General features: G+C 37.4%; 4 protein-coding genes and 2 pseudogenes across 5 annotated transcripts; 1 reads left to right on the top strand and 5 right to left on the bottom strand.

Moving 5' to 3' along the window:
* Window positions 1-568: 568 nt before the first annotated feature.
* Window positions 569-970, bottom strand: LOC147924841 (uncharacterized). The gene has a single exon (XM_087496986.1). The coding sequence runs from the start codon at window positions 968-970 to the stop codon at window positions 569-571; it is 402 nt and encodes a 133-aa protein (XP_087353112.1).
* Window positions 971-2,435: 1,465 nt separating this feature from the next.
* Window positions 2,436-4,715, bottom strand: LOC109129975 (uncharacterized; annotated as a pseudogene).
* Window positions 4,716-5,286: 571 nt separating this feature from the next.
* Window positions 5,287-5,979, top strand: LOC104759974 (uncharacterized; annotated as a pseudogene).
* A 698-nt stretch (window positions 5,980-6,677) lies between these two features.
* On the bottom strand, window positions 6,678-9,912 carry LOC147924840 (protein ALTERED PHOSPHATE STARVATION RESPONSE 1-like). Its single transcript, XM_087495995.1, has 4 exons — window positions 8,540-9,912; window positions 8,284-8,459; window positions 7,865-8,088; window positions 6,678-7,778 (listed from the first exon to the last, which is right to left on the bottom strand). Exons 1-4 carry the CDS (start codon window positions 9,723-9,725, stop codon window positions 6,950-6,952), a joined length of 2,415 nt encoding a protein of 804 aa, XP_087352121.1. The 5' UTR covers window positions 9,726-9,912; the 3' UTR covers window positions 6,678-6,949.
* Window positions 9,913-10,893: 981 nt separating this feature from the next.
* LOC104758548 (uncharacterized) lies at window positions 10,894-12,855 on the bottom strand. Its single transcript, XM_019238649.2, has 6 exons — window positions 12,503-12,855; window positions 12,272-12,404; window positions 12,073-12,176; window positions 11,844-11,988; window positions 11,616-11,759; window positions 10,894-11,525 (listed from the first exon to the last, which is right to left on the bottom strand). The coding sequence occupies exons 1-6, from the start codon at window positions 12,544-12,546 to the stop codon at window positions 11,073-11,075; spliced, it is 1,023 nt and encodes a 340-aa protein (XP_019094194.1). The 5' UTR covers window positions 12,547-12,855; the 3' UTR covers window positions 10,894-11,072.
* A 493-nt stretch (window positions 12,856-13,348) lies between these two features.
* Window positions 13,349-16,214, bottom strand: LOC104758547 (C-type lectin receptor-like tyrosine-protein kinase At1g52310). Of its 2 annotated transcripts, none has more exons than XM_010481434.3 (6): window positions 15,602-16,214; window positions 15,405-15,515; window positions 15,257-15,311; window positions 14,732-15,163; window positions 13,993-14,563; window positions 13,349-13,916 (listed from the first exon to the last, which is right to left on the bottom strand). In XM_010481434.3, the coding sequence occupies exons 2-6, from the start codon at window positions 15,489-15,491 to the stop codon at window positions 13,397-13,399; spliced, it is 1,665 nt and encodes a 554-aa protein (XP_010479736.1). In that variant the 5' UTR covers window positions 15,492-15,515; window positions 15,602-16,214; the 3' UTR covers window positions 13,349-13,396. The 2 variants fall into 2 exon arrangements, with proteins under 2 accessions (XP_010479736.1, XP_019094193.1); XM_019238648.2 differs by having other exon boundaries at window positions 15,598-15,801.
* Window positions 16,215-19,177: the final 2,963 nt, after the last annotated feature.

Genomic DNA, 19,177 nt, shown 5'->3' with positions numbered 1-19,177 from the left:
TGTTTTCCTCAAGAAGGTCCTCTTGTGCTTGGGAGATGGCCGTTTCTCTCACATACTTGGCATGGAGGTAAAGCAACCGCTCTGCTGTTAACTCTGTGTCTTCAAAAACACTAGGCACAGCAGAGGAGACAGTGGTGGTAGGATCCTTTTCATAACAGGGTTCCTGAGGACCTGGCCTTTGGAGACCCGGGATAGTCACAGGAGGATGCATTGGAGTAGTGGCATCAATTTCATCCATGCTGTTATCTCCGTCTTGATGATCATCACCATCACTCTCATCATCAGATACGTTGTGATCTCCATCATCAAAACTCATATGACATTCCTTGACATCATGTTTCAGCGATCCACACTTGTTACAGAAATTGTGAAGTCTCTCAAATCGAAACTTGACAATGGTATTCTCTCCAGGCATAAACTGAACATTCTTTTGCAAACGAAGAGGGTTGTCTATGTTCCAGTCTATCCTAACCCTTACAGAACCAACTTGACTAACATTTTCATCATAATCCACTTCGGTTACATAGCCTAGACTATTTCCAACCCTTCCAGCCATGACGTTAGTTAATTAAAGAATTGGAATACCTTGGATTTGGATCCAAAAGGGTATGATCTTCAAGACTTCTTCAGCAATGGTTGGGTACCAACGATGGGCCGTCACCGTCCAGTCATTGAAAGACCATGGACCGTGACGGAGAACCAAGTTCATCGTTTCCTCAGACTGGAATCGGAATTGGACCCTTCCTCCATCGATTATTCTTCCTACACACTCCTCTGCGAATCCCCAAACCCTTGGAATCTGGCGGATTAGCGCCCTCAAATTCTGCTTACGGGGATTGACTGAAGTGACCACCAGTGAAAAACGGTTTATCGCAGCCGCTCTTGAAACGAAATCTGGTGAGAGAGTAATCGAGGCATCATCAATGCCCAGATCAAGATCCTGGACTGATTTTCTTAGAAAATCGCTCATTGTTTGGAAGGTATTGGATGAATGGTAACGGGAGAGTGAATGTGAAGAGAAAAACTGAGAGAAAAGGAGGAATTTATACTGGTGGATCCATGGCGGTTTTAAGAAATGGTTATCACCCGCAGAAAGGGGAGAAAGTAAACTGTCAGATTTATCCTACAGAAATAAACCGCCAACTATAAAGGAACAAGGATTGATAGTTTTGTCGGTGGAAAAAACACTCCAAAACGGAGAAAAACACCGGTGATGCCAGACAGTTAACCAGTGGCAAGAATCGCCACACAAGTCGCCATCAGAGAGAGATGCCATTTTTTATTATCTTTAAATTATCTTTAACAATGTATATGTTATATATATCACTTAGTAAAGTAAGTTTAGTGTTTATATAAATTTATACTCAAAAGTTTAAATAATTATATTTGAGGTTAAAAAATTATATTAATAAAAAAATTTAAATTTAAATATCGCGTATGCTCGGGTATAAATTCTAGTTAAGTATATTTCACACTCTCAAAACATTACAGAGAGTATATTGGTAATTCGGAATCTTTCCCAATTGGTAAAGAATGAAACTTGGATTATAGGTCACGTTTTTGATTGAGTCTTTGGTTGCTCTTAGGAGAATCAATTTTAAAGGTCACCCAGCGATACGTCCTCAACTTGATCTTCTTGTGGATTCAGAAGAGCAAGTGACACATGAGATATTTTTCCTCGACGCTATCGATTCAGAGAGTTCACTCGATGTCTTCTAAAACAGACCCTGCGTTTCAGCAAAACGAGAACAAGTACGAGCTTCTGAAGAAGGAGATACTTGGGAAGGAAGATTAAGACCTAGAAGAAGATGTAAAAACGAAGATGCAGCCAATATTGAAAAGAACTTCTTTTCTTATTAAGAATCACTTAAACAATCTTACAAGATATGTTTAATCAGATTTACACACAGTCAACACGACTTGCCACTGACCAATTCTTAATCTACCCAAAATCCCTAAGAACCCTAAAAGCTTTCTCGCTTAGTTCTCTAAAATTCTTTTTAAACGGCCAAACAACATGTTTTGCCTAATAACACAATATATAGGAACCCTCCTATGACTTACTTTCCTAAACAAGGATAAGTCCAAATCTTCAAGTCAATATGATAATATCTTGAAACAATATCCACGTCATCCAATATCCGTGACTCCTCCAAGACGTGTAAACATCTTCCAGAGTCCTACAACACAGCCTTGTAGCACCAGAACGTCTTCATGCTTTCATTCTCCCCCTTTTTATCTGAATGTGACAACTCAAGCTCCAGATGTGAACAGTACTAGAATCTTTTCAAAACCATAAGCCTCAACCACATTCAGCCACAACATCACTATCATCACTAATATCATCATCTCATCATACTCCCCCAGCGTGAGTGCACATTCATATAAAAACAAGGATGAAGACATATATGCAGGGAGACACAACAAGCTTCCTATCATGCCTTGTACCAAAAATAATCCTCAAGAGCTTTTATAATGTTCTTAGGTTCAACCTGTGAAACAAAACAATGTTGCAGCACTCCTTGAGAATTCAGCTGAACATGACGAACGGTTTGCTCAACAAATGCAACTGCAGCAGACTGATTCTTATGACCTTGCAACTGTTTAGATGTAGCTAAGACTCCTGATGATTCATCATTCCAATCATTTCTATTGGATCTTGTTGATTCAGTTGTCACTTTTTCTTGTACAGGTGGTTCTGCAACATAATTCTGTAGAACCTGAGGTTCAACCCCAACATCATCTTCAATGACTATCTTCGAGAGATTGCAACATAGGTTGATTTCCTCAGTTTCTTGCAACCTTGATCATACTTTGTCTCATCATTCTCGAAATTTTTACTGTACAAATCCTTTTTAGCCACCCAGACTCTAGAAAAATGAAAGGGATCAATAAAACACTTTCTTGCCATTCAAAGCTCCTTGACCTTATTCTTAAACTTGTAACAGAAAGATCTCACATGACCACTTTTACCACAATGAAAGCATTCATAAACCCTTCGTCCTCGCTTGGATTTAGTCCAACCTTTTCGCTCACGAGAAGATATATGTTGATGTCGTGTGTTCTGGGTTGGTGCTACAGAGACCTTCTGTTGTACCACTTTTTCCAGAATACTTGACTCAGCTTCATGATTTACATTGCTCTTAACGAAACTTACTGATTTATCACGAGACAACAGCTCAATAGTCTCCTCTTTATGATAACCCAGACCTTGATGTTGAGATCTACAATTCCCATAGATAGTATCTCATCAAGCTTCTTGCCACCATTATTCAACATCCTAATCTTCTTGTGATTCTCATTCAGCTCCCTTTCAAGGCTTGTTGATCTTTCCTTCTCCAAACCATAGAGTTCTTGAAGATTTCTCAACTTTCTCTCAAGCGACTCCTTTTCAGCAGGAAGTAGCTCCTTACAAGTTGTAACTTCAGACTTACATTCTTCTTCTAGCATATTGACCTTGGCTTCCAATTTTAGTTTTTCCTTGACAAGTAACAGCTTTTCATTACACAACTGAACCCAATTGTCATACAAAATACAGTAGCTCTCTTTTGAAATTGATTCTTTATCATCATCATCTGAGCTTTCATCAGCTATATCATCACTTTTAGCCCTGTATGCAAAAAGATTCAACATTCTTCATCTTCTTCATCCCCATCACTCTCTGATTCTGAATCACTAAAGCTAACATATGCCTTATTATTTCCTTTCACCATGTTTGGGCATTCAAATTTTAAATGTCCAGTCCCTTTACATTCAAAGCACTTCATCTCCTTGCGCTTAACCATTGGACACTCAAGTTTGTAATGACCAACACCGCCACATTCAAGACATTGAATCTCTTTTCTTCGATTAGCTTTTTCTTTCTCAGATACATTTGGCGTAGAACAAGACCTCCCTGTAGCACTTCGATTCCAGCATGCTAATTCTCGTCCCTGTCCTTTTTCAACACGCTTGAGAGCTTTTCCAAAGTTTCTTGCCATCAAGGACATGTTATCTTTTATCTCTTTCAGCTGGTCGTTTGTGTCATCTACCTTGAATGCAATCCCTTTGTCATGAATTCTCTGTTCTTCAGCAACCTCCATCTCTTCTGACTTCAACATACCAACCAGATCTTCAAATCTCAAAGTATCAGTGTTTCCAGAGACTCTCATGACAGCTTTGTGTGCTGCATACTTAGATGGCAGACACCTAATTAATTTTTTAACCAACTTGGTATTCTTGTATGTTTTACCAAGATTCTTAGCTTCATTGGCAATAGAACTCATTTTAGCACTGAACTGAGAGATTGTGTCTTCTGGATCCATCCTTAGGACTTCAAATTGAGAAGCAAGATGATCCAATCTTGTTCTTTTGACACTTGAGTTTCCTTCATGAGTCTTCTGCAGAATATCCCAAGCTTCTTTAGCTGACTCACAACCTTGAACAAGCTTAAAGTCATCATCATCAATAGCACCAAAGATGGCGTTAAGAGCCCTTGCATTATACTTAGAACGGTTTTTCTCATCGATTGTCCAACGTGCCTTTGGCTTGGTGATCCTAACTCCTGCTTCAGTTTTTTCATAAGGAGGTTCCCAACCTTCTTCAACAGCCGTCCATGCGTCTTCTCCTAGATTACGAATCAACTGAATCATACGTACCTTCCAACTCCCATAACCTTGTTCTTCCAAGATCACATCCCTTTGAAGCATCATCAACTCATTACCCGACTGCATCATTATCTCAAGATCTCAACCTGTAGCGAGTATAGAGCTCTCGTCGGTTGACCCCTCTGATACCAATTGTAAAAACGAAGATGCAGCCAATATTGAAAAGAACTTCTTTTCTTATTAAGAATCACTTAAACAATCTTACAAGATATGTTTAATCAGATTTACACACAGTCAACACGACTTGCCACTGACCAATTCTTAATCTACCCAAAATCCCTAAGAACCCTAAAAGCTTTCTCGCTTAGTTCTCTAAAATTCTTCTTAAACGGCCAAACAACATGTTTTGCCTAATAACACAATATATAGGAACCCTCCTATGACTTACTTTCCTAAACAAGGATAAGTCCAAATCTTCAAGTCAATATGATAATATCTTGAAACAATATCCACGTCATCCAATATCCGTGACTCCTCCAAGACGTGTAAACATCTTCCAGAGTCCTACAACACAGCCTTGTAGCACCAGAACGTCTTCATGCTTTCAGAAGATGATGATGACGAACCAGAAGAGAGAGTGATACAAGATGATACAGAGACTGATCTTGTTAATCTCAGGAGGACAATTTATCAAACCATAATGTCAAGTCTTGATTTCGAGGAAGCAGGGCATAAACTACTCAAAATCAGACTAGAACCAGGTCAAGAGATAGGAGCTATGTGTTATGGTGTTGGAATGTTGCACTGAGGAGACAACTTATCGTTCCTTCTATGGTCACTTAGCACACCGGTTCTGCCTCAGGAGCAAAGTTTACAGAGAATGTTTCGAGAATCTGTTTGTTCAGCAATATTCTATGGTGCATCGGTTCGATACAAACAAGTTAATGAGTGTAGCCACGTTCTTTGCGCATCTCCTGGCCACTGATGCTCTTCCTTGGCATGTTCTTGGATATGTTCAGTTAACAGAGGAAGAGTAGACACAACATCTTCATCACGTATCTTTCTCAAAAACCTTTTCCTACAACTCTCTGAGGTATTAGGAATTAAGGTTTTGAATGAAAAGCTTCATGATCCAACCATGGAGGAGACGTTTGAGTCCATCTTCCTGAAGGAACATCTGAAAAACACATTGTTTTCCATCAACTTCTTCACCAAAATCGGCCTCGGGGGCATCACTGAAAAACTCAGACAGCTCATCGCCACTGAAAAACTCAGACAGCTCATCGCCACTGAAAAACTCAGACAGCTCATCGCCAACAACAAGCGTAAGGAAACCGATTCAGGAAAATTAAGAGATGAGATGGAGACAAAGCGTAGAAGAAAAAGAGGTTGATCGGTAGCATTTATATGAAGCTCTCTCGAGTTGTTTAGTCTTTATTTGGCTTTGATGAACTAACAAAGTTTCAGTATGTTTCAAAGACTTGTTATTTTGGTTTGATGGTCTTTAAAGTGATACGTATGAGGCAAGGCATCCACCAGTTCGGTTCCAGTATCGAACAAGGCTCCAGGCCCAAGAAGGATCCAACAAGTGAGGAAGGATCTAGAGAAGGTGAGGTGTCCCTTTGACTGGAGGAATCAGGAAGACTGTCACCAGGGTTAGTCATAAAGTAACCATAGTTAAGGAATAAAGTTGTTTGTTAGCTAGTGTGATTACTCTGTCGAGTCACAACGGCTACTAGGTTAATAAGACAAGTAGAGTATAAAGTAGGAGAGTAAGGAGAGAAGAGAGGTATCTAGATTCTGGATCTTGTTTAGGAGGGGGAGGGAGAGAATCCGTAAGTTCTCTCAAAACATTGTATTCCGATATCTCTATAATAAAGTAATAATTCGTTTCACTCTGTTCTTACAAGTTTGAGTAGCTAATATCTATCATAAAGCTATTTCTTCTTTTTAATACATTACACTTCTTGGTCTGATGTGATCCATTTTGTATCTGATGCTTTGTCAAGACCAAATTATGTACAAGTTCAAATTAGAGGAAGAAAATCAGAAACTGGTTGGTCACACTAAACCGAAAAAATCACTGTAAAGTTACACAATGCATTTGTAATTTATAAACTATAAACTGTATATGGGTTTGACAAATTACAAAGATTTATCATACAAAATGCAACTCTAACTCGATACACAACTTACTTATTACTCAACAGAACAAAGCAGACACTATATGAATCTCAGATGTCACAAATCTTCTTATAAAACCCAAAACTTAATACAAGAAAGCAATGATAAATATTTAGCTATACGTTGTATGTGTGTATGCTTAAAAATAGAAGATCATAGAAAAAACTGAGTCTCTGATCTTACGAACCCTGTCCCTGGGTATGTTTCTGATGCCGTTCGCCTTGGCTTTGCCGCTGAGTCACATACGTAACAGCTCTATACATATCCGAACATGAATATGCAACCTCGGACATTGCCTGAAAGAGCTCCGGAAGGCGAGTTCGAAGACTAGCCAATGACTTTTCTCTAACTTGTTGGCTTTGTCTGTGGTAAGCTTCTTCTTCTTCTTCCAACCTCTTCTTAATTTGTTCTACATTGAATTGCCTCACAACGACCTCGTCTTTATGATCGTTATCCGCTTCTGACCCATCAGGATTCATCCCCTCCGGTCCTCTTTTCTGCATGTATTTATGGTACCAATCTTCAAACTGTCTGATCTTTCTTCCCAGTTCTTTTCTTGTCTCTTCGCATTTGTTTCTGAGATTTATCTCATCTTCTTGCTGCTGCATTATCGTGCTTATAACCGCTGCAAAATTGATTATGGCAGTTCTAGCCATTTCGTCGGGGATTTTATCTAAACGATCATACCAAACGGTGAGGAGTTTTTGGATTGCGGGATTGGGAACTCGAGGAGGGGAAGATACTTTCTCCTTGAGTGTGCTTTCGATAGGTATGAGATTTAGCTTTATCCATCCGGCAAGTGCTTTTATGTATTCTTTCTGATGATCTACCATCCTGCAAAACTGTGTGTGCCATTCTTGAACCACCGCCAAGAGCTGGATAGTACGTTCGTGATGATGATCATTTGTTTCTTTCACAGTTTGCGAAACGTCTAGAGACCTCAAAACCTTTGAGATCTCAGCTTGTCTTTGATGATGCAAATGCATCATTTCCCACATCTTCCCCATCCTGCAAAAGAAATTCCATAAGAACTCAATTTATTTTCTTTCTAAACCATTTATCAATAACAACATCTACCAAGAAGTGAAACTTACGCATCAACAAGGTGAAGGAGCTTTAGGTATAGTTGTTCATCCCGAAGACGATTGATTTCTGAAACTGTGGAGTCCATGGATTGCATATCAACAATGTATCTTGTATGCAAATGACTAACCGCTGCTTTGGCTCTCTCTAATGAATCCGAGTGACCACCTCGTTTCTTCACCCGATTCAAATGAGCAACCTTTTTCTGGTACTCGATTTTCATGAGCTCACCGGCCTATATCCAACAAAAGTTCATCATCCCAAAATCAGACTTCCAAAAGAAACAAACAACATCTTTGCTAACACATAAGTTACCAAAAACAATCAAAGAGACATATATCAAGTTCACAAACATAGCTACAAGAATCTTTCCTCAAGAAGTTATAAACAAGCACAAGCACTTGAAAGAGACAAGTGTGATAATGGTTACCTTGACTTCATCGTAGAGCTTCTTCTCCCATGCTAGCAATTTGTCAAGAATAGTAGCGTGAGTTTCATTCTCTTCCAAATCGACATCATCTTTCCCATCATCAGCATTTGGTATTCCTCTAAACGATCTATTCCATGTAATTACACGCATCACTCTAGCAGAGTGATCAATATGCCCTGCCACAACAACACATCAACTAGTATTTTAACTAACCACCAATGGAAAGATCATAAAATTGGTGGTTGCATCAAATTACCTCGGTTATCTGCAAAATTAGAATGGTAATGGAGCCTAGTAGCTTCAAGCATCTTAGAAACCTCATGAGCACTTTCAGAAGCTTTCAAGAAACTATCATCAAGCTCATTGAATACATTCCCCAAATTCGCCGTCCCAGGCATTCTCATTCCTCTCCTCTCTCCGGCCATCCCCATCACTTTACTCTTCTTCATCCCTCTCAAATTAGTAACTTTTTCCAATTCAACAACACTCACTTCCTCCACTCTCTTTGGTCTTTCCTCCACCGGAGGAGCTTTCCGTTCTTCTACCGCCTCTTCTTCTTCTTCCTCTTCTTCATCATCATCGTCATCATCATCATCATCATCATCATCATCATCATCTTCCTCTGTAACCGGTGAACGTGGTTGAGGAGGGAGAGGCTTTGCAACCTGTGGTTGTGGAGGAGTGTCTTCTAAGGTGGTTCCAGGCATAGTCTCAACATTAGGGAAGAAGTAATCGTAGAAAGGTTGCTGCTGCTGTTGTTGATGCTGCTGCACACGTGGCGGAGGAGTTGGCCGTGAATTCGTCGACGGAGGAGGTGGCGGCGCCTTCTCCTCCAGGTGATGATGATCATCAATCGTACTACCTCCACGGCTCTTCGATTTCCTAATCAAACGGTCACGATTCTCCTCCACTTCGGAGTCATCATCATCGTCGTCGCCGTCGTGATCTAGGTGTCCGTCTTCTTCAATTCCGTTGAGACCGTTCCCAGAAGGACCACCACCGGATCTACCGTTCATCTCCGGCATAGTAGCAGCGCGTTGAAGAGGAAGCGGCGGAGGTGGAGGAGGAGGAGGAAGAGTATCAGGAATCGGGTCGGCGGAGGAAGAAGAAGGAGGAGCGGGGGGATTAGAATTAGAAACCGCGTCGGCGACGGAAGTAGGAGGAGGAGGAGAAACAGCGGTGGGAAGGGAGGAAGTAGAAGCGATAGCAGCAGCAGCAGCTGCGGAGGAGGAGGAGGAGTGATGATGATGATTAGAGACTAAAAATTCGCCGTGGGAGTAATCGGAGAGAGCAGCTCCGGTGTTTTTAAGAGCCATGGCGTAAGCAGAGTGAGCGGCGGCGAAAGCGTTACGAGCTGTTACGGCATCTTTCATTAATTGTTTTCGTTCTTTGCAACGTGTCACTGCTTCTTCGTTCTCGATCTTTGACTGAGCACAACCCATCCCTCTCTTCTCTCTCTGATACTACGTACTACTAAACTCAGTTCAGATCGATCGGAGAGAGAGATGCAACTCGAAAGCTTTAGAGTTAAGTTTTTGCGAAGGGAATAATAATAGAGAGAGGGGATTGGATACGACGTCGTTACAGTTGTTAGAAAAGGCGATTAACGCTTTTTCTATGTTCTTGGTTAAGTTTTCCATTTTGCGTTGGGCTACTTGAGAAGGTAATGACGTGGATAAAGTTAAAAAAAAGGGAACAAGCGAATATAACGTTTTTTTATTTTTATTTTTTACTTTTGAATTTTAGTTATTTGTCGTCTTAAAACCTTTTGTATCAATCACTATTCAATATTTAAAAGATCATAATGTCTTCTTTCTTTTTTTTGTCTACTGAAAAGTAAAAACCATATATGGATTTATTGATAGGTATGTAGGATGGTTGTATTCTTTTATTTGGGTTAATGTTTTAATTGACACAAAATGATGTAAAAAGAAATGTTAAGCCGACACAATAAATGAGGATAAAAAGACATATGTATATAGCATAACCAGTCATATTTGCAAAACAATAGTTTTGAAAGAAAAACAATAATATACGTCGGCTTGGAACAAAAGATTTATAAAATATAACAATTTGAATTAAATTCTTATACTATTATTTTAATTTCTGCGTTAGTTGAAAACTCGTATCAAAAAACAAACGGTGAATATAAAAGTCCAAGAAATAGGAATAGAAGAATGGAAATGTGGAAAAGAAGGGAAACAAGAAAACAAACAAATATTAATGGCAGAGAAAGCAAAACACAAGCTTCAACTTGACCTTAAAATATGTCTAGAGAGTAGAGACTAGGTTGTATAACTTGTAACCTTTTAATTTTTTTTTTTGAGGCTTAAACCAGAAGCTTCATATGCCTTAGCCTAAGGTCAGCTTTACCCCTTTTCATATATATGTTTGTTCTTCAATCATCCATAATTTGTTCTTTTCCGTGATGGTAACAAGCTCAGGATCATATGCTTTCCCGTTGATTCGACAAAGCCTATATGGACCAATTCTGAAGATACAACAAGATTGGTCATGGTCACCGTATACCAATCTTAAAAATAAGTCGGTCTCATTAACCAAAAATAAATAAATTAAACCGGTTTGATAAGTATTAATTTAATCAATCCGTTAATAACAGCTTTATCATTAAACTTTCCAGTTTTTTTCTGTGAAAAGATTCAACTACTGGACTAATTACAAAGAACAAAGTCATAAGGATAATTACATATTCAACGAAAATTCTAATAATTAGTAGAATTAATAAGTACTAATTTTAACTGAGAAACCCTTATTAAATTAGTACGTTCTTATCTCCGGCGCATAGCTGCAAGACGAGCGACAACGTCATCATAATCCAAGAGCTTTGGTCTCTGGAACGAAGACGTTCTCTCGTTCTCTCTTGTTGTGGAAACTTCGTTATTGCTTGTGTTTGTGCTTGTGAGACTCTTACTGCCTTGTATTCCAAGGAACCTTGAGTTTTCTCGATCCGTACTCTTTCTATTCTCTTCTTTCTCCTCGTTGTATGGAGGTGAGATTATGCCGTAAGGTAAAATCTCCTTCCTCTTCTTCTTCCTTACAGATTCTCTTCTTAGAGAACTCGGGCTCGAGCTCGAACTAGAACTAAAACTGCCTTTGGACAATAAATCTCCTCTCCAAGTACTCTCTGAAAGAACCGACTCGTCATCGCTTTGATCATCTATGATACTTTTCTCTCTCTCAGTCTTCGGATCATCAGCTCCTCTCTCGATCTTCCCCTCAATCTAAACACTTTTCAGACATTAGACCAAACCAGAAACTAAAAGTATCTATGTTTTACTCTCTAAGTCAAATTTCTAGAACACTTAATTTACCTGCAGAGCTGAAGTCTCTGTGAGTAGCATCAGTTTCAGAGCTGTAGGATCCCAGTTAATGGAAAACTCATTCGCAATATCTTTCAAAGTCTGAATCTTGAGCTCCCGTGAAGGTAGTCTTCTCGATCCAGTTTTCTCAACTAGCTGCATAATTTTTAAAAAGACAGGTACTGTCAGTGCAAGAAATGTGGCAAAGATTAAACAAAGTGTATTTCGATAATAACCAACCTCATGATTTACAGATGAAGCAGTAAAATTTCCAAATCTTTTCGTAAACACGGCTCTAAGATCCTTAAGTTCAGGAACATCAGGAACCCACGCTGTTGCATATATCAGAGAGGAAACAGCTTCTCTGCATTCTTCAGGACATTCCCTAAAAGTAGTCAAGGAAACAAAAGTTAGTAAAAAGACCTTTTGGACTGTAAATCAAGAGATTACAACAAAAGTAAAAAATAACCTTTTCTTCAGCATTAATGGGAGATTTTCAGAGATACAATCGCAGAATCGCTCGATGAGATCGTAGCACGATATTATTCTAAGCTCTTCGAGTAATAGTTCTGCCTGCAAGTAACAAGTAGTTAACAGATTATTAAAAAACCACAATGTAAGAAATGAAGCTCAGTATTATATAATGAGAGAGATAAGCCTTAATTTACTCTTCTATAAGCTTCACAATCTTGCTCATTATTGAGGAAATTGACAATATCTGTTTTATAGTTTCTAACCATCGCAATCCTTTTTTTCCTCACTATATCAAGCCGAATCTTCATGTAGCTGGTTGTAGATTTGCTGCAATTCACCAAGAACAAAGGATTAGTTTTAAAAATTTGTTCAGAAATATTCAAAACATATAAAATTCAAAACAGAGAGACAAAAGACTCTAACACCTTTTTCTGTAGAACTTTGGTTTGAAGCACGTAAGAAGAAACATCTTGTTTTTCGATATCTAGAGGCAAAGAAGATGGTAAACAAAAGACCGAAGGCTTTATATGAAACAAAAATACTGAAGAATCTAAACGTTGGTTTAGTGAATAGAGTTGAAGTAATACTCAGAATCAGAATATAGTAAAAGCTATGAAGCAAAGTAACGAACCAAGAAGTTTCTTCTTAAGAGATAAGAGTAGAAGAAGAAATATATAAAAACTACAAAAGAAGCAAGACTTTTTTCTTGAAACTTTTTGGATATGAGGGTCTTTATTTATACAACTACTTCTATTACATATTAAAAATGTGAGACTTTGGGAACAAGCTTAGTGGATTATACAGAACTACTTAGTTAACAAGGACTTCAGCTGGAATCCTATAAACTTCCAAGAACCTTCTCTAATACGACAAGGTTTATCCTTTCACATTTCCATGGAAAGTAATTGGACAATGAAATGTCTCCTAAGATTCGATTCTACCAGTCAAAACAAAAAGTGATAGAGAGCGAAGAACGCTAGATCTCTAGGAGAACTCGAACATAAGCTAATAAATCTAATGACAAACTCTTAGGGTTGAGAGTCATAGGCTTTACACAAAACTCTCTACAAACTTGTTTATTCAATAATCAATAATTGCTCATACATGTGAAGGTTCATCCCTTTTATATTATCCTTCATGATAAATTCAAATCTAAAACTATGGGAACCAAATATTCTAATCCTAATCCTTTTGGAAATAAATATCAATTAACATAAGCTAATAAATCTAATGGATCCAAATCCATAAACAGCAACGTAAAGCCCATCAAATGCTGCATCAAAAAGTGTCTTATTATTATTGGTACTTTATGTTATAAGTTATTTCACATCTAACGGTTGGACCAATTGCTGAAGCTGATGAACAACATGAGACATCCTTGGACGCATCGATGGCACATTCTGAGTACAAGTATAAACCAAGTCCACAACTTTCTGAACCACACTCGCTTCCGGTAAACCGCAAGTGATAACCGGATCAAGAATCTCTAACCACATGTTAGCCTGAACCAACGGTGTTGCCCATTCGAATATGCTCTGCCACCCAACCGAAGAGCTAACCGCTTGAGTCGGTCTACGGCCGCTTACAATCTCAAGCAAAAGGACTCCGAAGCTGTAGACATCACTCTTTGTGGTGAGCTCGTTTCTGTATACGTATTCAGGTGCTAGGTAACCATAGGTTCCACCCGCCATGACAGTTCTCTCTTGCATTATTTCCCAAGGAACAAATTTTGAGAGACCAACACCCATTAAATGAGCTCCAAACTCCTCATCAAGCAGTACATTGCTCGCACGGATGTCACGGTGCACCACTTGTGGTTTGACCTTGTCGTGTAGAAACCTGTTTTTATCAACGTTAACAGAAGTTAAGCTCAGATCTGATCATAAATTCTATAGTACTAAAAGATTTGACTTACGCTATTCCTTGGGCAAGAGTTGTGGCTATGTTCAATCTCATGTTCCAGTCCAAACTCCTACCACCTCTAGGGACATGGTGTAGCCATCTATCGAGCGGTCCACTAGCTATGAACTCATAAACAATGAAACGTTCTCCATGATCATAACAACAACCTTTGATAGCCACCACATTCGGATGATGAAGTTTAGCAGCTCTTCTAATCTCAGAGTAGAACTCTTTCTTCCTCTGAAAGCTAGACCTTTTCAATCTCTTAACCGCCACTTTAGTCCCATCTGATAAACCACCGCTATATGTTCCACCGGTTTTTGCATCCCCGGCCAGACGGTTCCCTTCACTGAAGTTCTTCGTCATTGATCTCAGTTCTTCGCTAGTGAAGATCTTCCATGAAGGAGGAACTAAAGCTGAAGAAGATGACGAAGCTGGATTTGATACTTTCCGGGATTTACGCCGTTTCTTGCTTCGTTTGTAGACAAGGAGCCATAATATGATGGCAAATGTGGTTAAGAGAATCAAACCGCTGACAACACCAAGGATGATTACATATTTATGACAATTGCGACATTTAAAATCTGCAAAGAAGATAGATTATGCAGATTAAGATCTCTCTAGAGACAATACAAAATGCCTACAACACCTAAGTCCTTAGTGTATTCATTTACTCCCTAATAATGTTTCCTAATAATGAACAAATGCAAAATATAGAAGAAAGAGAGAGGTAGTAATAGAGAGGCCATTACCAGAATCAACCGTGCAAATGAAAGCACGAGACACGTTACATCTTTCACCAAAGATTGGCGTTGTTGAACCATTTGTCACAGCTATACATATATTAGCACGAGAAGACAAACTGCCATTGCCATTGCCACAACGGGTACGAACTGGAACTTTAGGAAACATGGATTGGTTCCATTGAGGCGTCTTGGGATCAGACCAGCTCCAATGGAAAGCCGAGGTAGAAGAAGAAGAATTCAGACTTCTTCCTCCAATCCAACAGTTCCCATTGCATAGTTTCTGAACAAAGCTGAGTTCTTTGCTCGATGCAAGTGATGCTAAATGACCACCATAGGTTCTACAGAACGTTTCTGACTTCTCCCATGAAGTTGAGTTTCTAAAGTAGGCATAGCATTTCGTTTGGTTCGATCCAATGACCCAATCGGTAGGACAAGACACTGTACATAGAGAAGAAGCACTAACAGTAAATACACTGAAATCATATCTACAGAAAATGTTCACATCAGTCCACAAAGATTACAACTTTATACCTTTGTTAGATCGTTTCTTGATATCAGTTACATTCTGAGTTGATTCACTTAATATCTGAAAAAAAAAATTCACCTTTCTTGATCAATCAACTATAGAAGATTCGAGCAAGTTCAAAAACCCTAGTTCTTGAATCTATTACACACTTACAGTATCAAAGGACGCAAGATAAAGAAGAGCCAAACAAGAAATCAAGAACAGTGCTTGTTTCCGGTTAAAACCCAACTTAAGCTCCATAGCTACCTACAACTTCACAAAACCCTGAAAAAAAATTAAACGTAATTAGCCTCAAATTTGCCAAATCAGAGACCCGTATAAGCTTAATTGGGAAAGTGGAAACTACCTACCGTGTTAAGTCATACCATCGGGAAGAATATGATGTTTAAGAAAGAGTAGTGTTTAAAATGGGTCTTTTCGTTGCTCATATGGTTTTCTAATTCTTTATGTGATAGATGAATCGCAGAGTCCCGACAGAGAGAGAAGGAAAGGGTTTTAATGGCGAATTAATGGCGGAGACAGGAGATGGACTTCGGACAAGTCAGTGGGTAGTTCGGAAAATGAAATCTTCTTCTTCTTTGTTTCTTCCTTTATTAGTTTACGACCCTTGTATTACTTGATATCTACAACCTCTCACCCTACATTATCATTATGTACTATTACAACCTGAGTATTTGGTGATTATTTTGTTTACTAAATACTAAACAAGTTGTAACATATTTATGGCTATGGTTGTACTATTACAACCTTCTTTGTTGTTGCTGATTTTGAAACTAGAGGTGGTTTTAATTTTTATGTTTTGAATTTATCAGTGGTATCTTTGAAGTCTACCATTCAGTTTATGGGTATGTATATGAATATAACTCATACAACATAAACAAAACAAAAAAGTATTTAGAGTTTGAGATATGGTGGATGATGATGAGAGAATGATAATTTATAAGATTTCAAAGGATGGAAGTTACATTTCTAAAATAAATTAGAAAAGTTACAATTATAATTTATAGTATGTTTGAATGGAAAAAAATTATCAATTCATAATTTATGTAATTTCAGTTACAATTTAGTAGTAAAATATGGATTTAAAGTATAGATTAATGTATTTTATTACATTTTTATTTAATTAAAAATAAATATATTTTTTATAGAAATTAAATGCTAAATGGACCAATACAAAAATAGTGAAATCTTACTTTTATGTATAAGATTTAAGAGATTAATCACATTTCAACATAACTTTATTGGGCTGTCTTATACTCAAAGCCCAAATATATTTACGATTGTTAGTGATATTCTTTATTATTAATTCTGATTACAAAATAAACAACGCTCTCTCTGAAATCGAAGGAACCAAGAAAACAGATTTCTAATTTCATTCACTCATTATCTCTCTCCCTCTCATGTTCGCTCGCCCTTAGTTCTGTGGCTTGAATGCTTGATTGATATGGAAGCAATGATAGAGTAATCAATCAGTAATTTTGTGACAACGGTGAGATCAATGACTACCGAAATTGAAACCTACCAAAACTCCGCTCGACTTCCGTTAATGCAATTGAACCATCGGCGATGATTTTCGGTGGGTTTGATCAAAGAATTTAGGGATCTTGTTTCTCTTTCCAACGTCGGTGTTTTAGTTTTTAGATCCTTAGGGTTTCAAAACAATTTAGGCGTTCTAACAACAAGGCAGAGAGACCATGTGCAACTCGAGTACGATGAACGAGAAGAAGAGATGTAACGACTCAACAAGTTTTATAAGCCGGAGACCTCTTCTACGGAGTTTGGAGCCAAAGAGGTGGATCTAATTGCCAATAGTTTTAACCATTCGCTTAAAACAAAATTCAGTAATATTGAAATAGCTTTAATCATGCTTTTGATTTGGGACATGTTAGCTTGAATTTGGTTTGGCTTCTAGACAATACCTTGTTCATGCGGGTTAATCCCAATTCAGGTTCCTAGTCAAGGGCATGGAAAGCAAATGCCTCATCTTGGTCGAGGTAATTCAAATTACCTCGCTGTATGTCATTGTCCATGTCCCTGATGATAGGATGAATATGAAATAGCCCCAATTTGGTTAACTCTCGAGTTCCTTGTCACTGAGCTGAAAACAAATGTCTCGTCTCAATCAAGGTAATCAAAATTACCTCTCTGAAAATGTCCATGTCCATGATGGTAGAATGAAAAGGAAAAGACAGACCCAATTCGGTGAACTCTTGGTTTTCGAGTCACCAAGCTGAAAACAAATGCCTCGTCTCGGTTAAGGTAAATAAAAATTCAAAATTAGGGAAATTTACACAATGACACACTTTCTATAAAACTTCTTTCACTTTATGCTATTATAGCACTTTTTCTATTGTTCACCATTTTTATGACGATTTTTCACTTACTCAAATTTAAACAAAAAAACAAACTAAAAAGTAACCAAATCAAATATATTTTTGTCTCTTTTTCATTCTTCTCTCTCACTTTGTTACTTGCTTTCTCTTTCTCAACCAAATAAAAAAGTAAGATATAAGACAATTCACAATTTACATGATCAATATCTCATTAGATTATCTTTCTCTTTATCATCAACATATTCTTAACTCTTATTTATACTTCTTGCTCAAAAAAAATTAGAGATATTATTTTGAATAACTTTTTACTAATTGTAGCTAAATAACTTGTATGATCATGATGTGTTTATGTATGTTTTTTAATTTGCTTCTTTTTAATTAAATTTTATTATTTTTTAATATAGTAGAAAGTCTAATCCAGAAAATATTAATTTGAGATGATTGACTAAATAGTTGCTCTTATTTGTGAGATTTAAACAACATAATTTATTTATTGTTTTTCTTATGTTCTATTTATTTTCAAGATTTATTAGTTTCAAAAATTGTAAGTCAACCAAAAGCATAAAAGTTGCGTAACAAAAGACTGAAATGGTAGTTACAAAAATATTTTCCACCATGTTAAGAAGCCTAAACTATGTTCTCTTAAAGTTGATGTCCACGAGACAATTACCATATGGTCAGTTTCTTTGTGGCATCAACAACCATTTCTTATATATTATCTTTCTTCTCTATATTGTTTACTCTAAAACATTATCTTGCAAAATTATTGCTCCCTCCTTTGGACCATCTAAAAAAACAGTACATCAGACTAAAATGTATATATGTATTTAATTGTATGAGAATAATAGTCATGTATGTTAACATATTCATACTCAATCTTCTTCTTGTTAACCATGGACACTAAATTCGAAAACACAACCCTTAACTGTAAAAACTTATTATACTAAACATGAAACTCTAAACCTTAACTCCTATCTATCCACTCAATTTTAAACTTCAAACTCAAAATCATTTAACCATACATTCGATACTAACCTTAAACTCTTAATCCTTAACCCTAAATTCTAAACCGTAAACTTAATTTGACATAAATTAACAAAACTTAGCTAAAACTAAAGATTTTTTTTATAGAAACCATATTATAACTTGAACAAAAAAATTTCATTTAATTATTGTTTACATCAAAACATTTTTGGTTTGAGTTATGGATTCCATCATGTGGATGAAGTGCTATGGATACCGATTAGTTATATATTATGGCTACACTTCCAACCAAACTCAAAACTTTCAGATTCTTATAAATAGAGATTCGTGGACAACATTGTTATGTAAGCAAGTAGACATGACTTCGTGGACACCTTAGTAATAATTTTTCACCATGTAAAGAAACCTAAACTACGTTCTCTTAAAGTTGATGTCCACTACACCTTGTAATTTTTTTTACGGTAACTGGTGAACCGATGATTGTTGTGGCTGATGATATTCAAAAAAAATTTTCTTTTGATCATACCAGAACAAAAAACAAATGAACAAATGTGAAAGTTAATGTTCAAGAGATAATGACCATATGGTTAGTTTATTTGTGGCATCAAC

The sequence above is a fragment of the Camelina sativa genome, chromosome 17 (genome assembly GCF_030686135.1).
Source record: "Camelina sativa cultivar CO46 ecotype springtype chromosome 17, ASM3068613v1".
NCBI lineage: Eukaryota > Viridiplantae > Streptophyta > Magnoliopsida > Brassicales > Brassicaceae > Camelina > Camelina sativa.
Note: the sequence above shows the minus strand (reverse complement) of the source record. Positions and strands in the feature narration are given on the sequence as shown.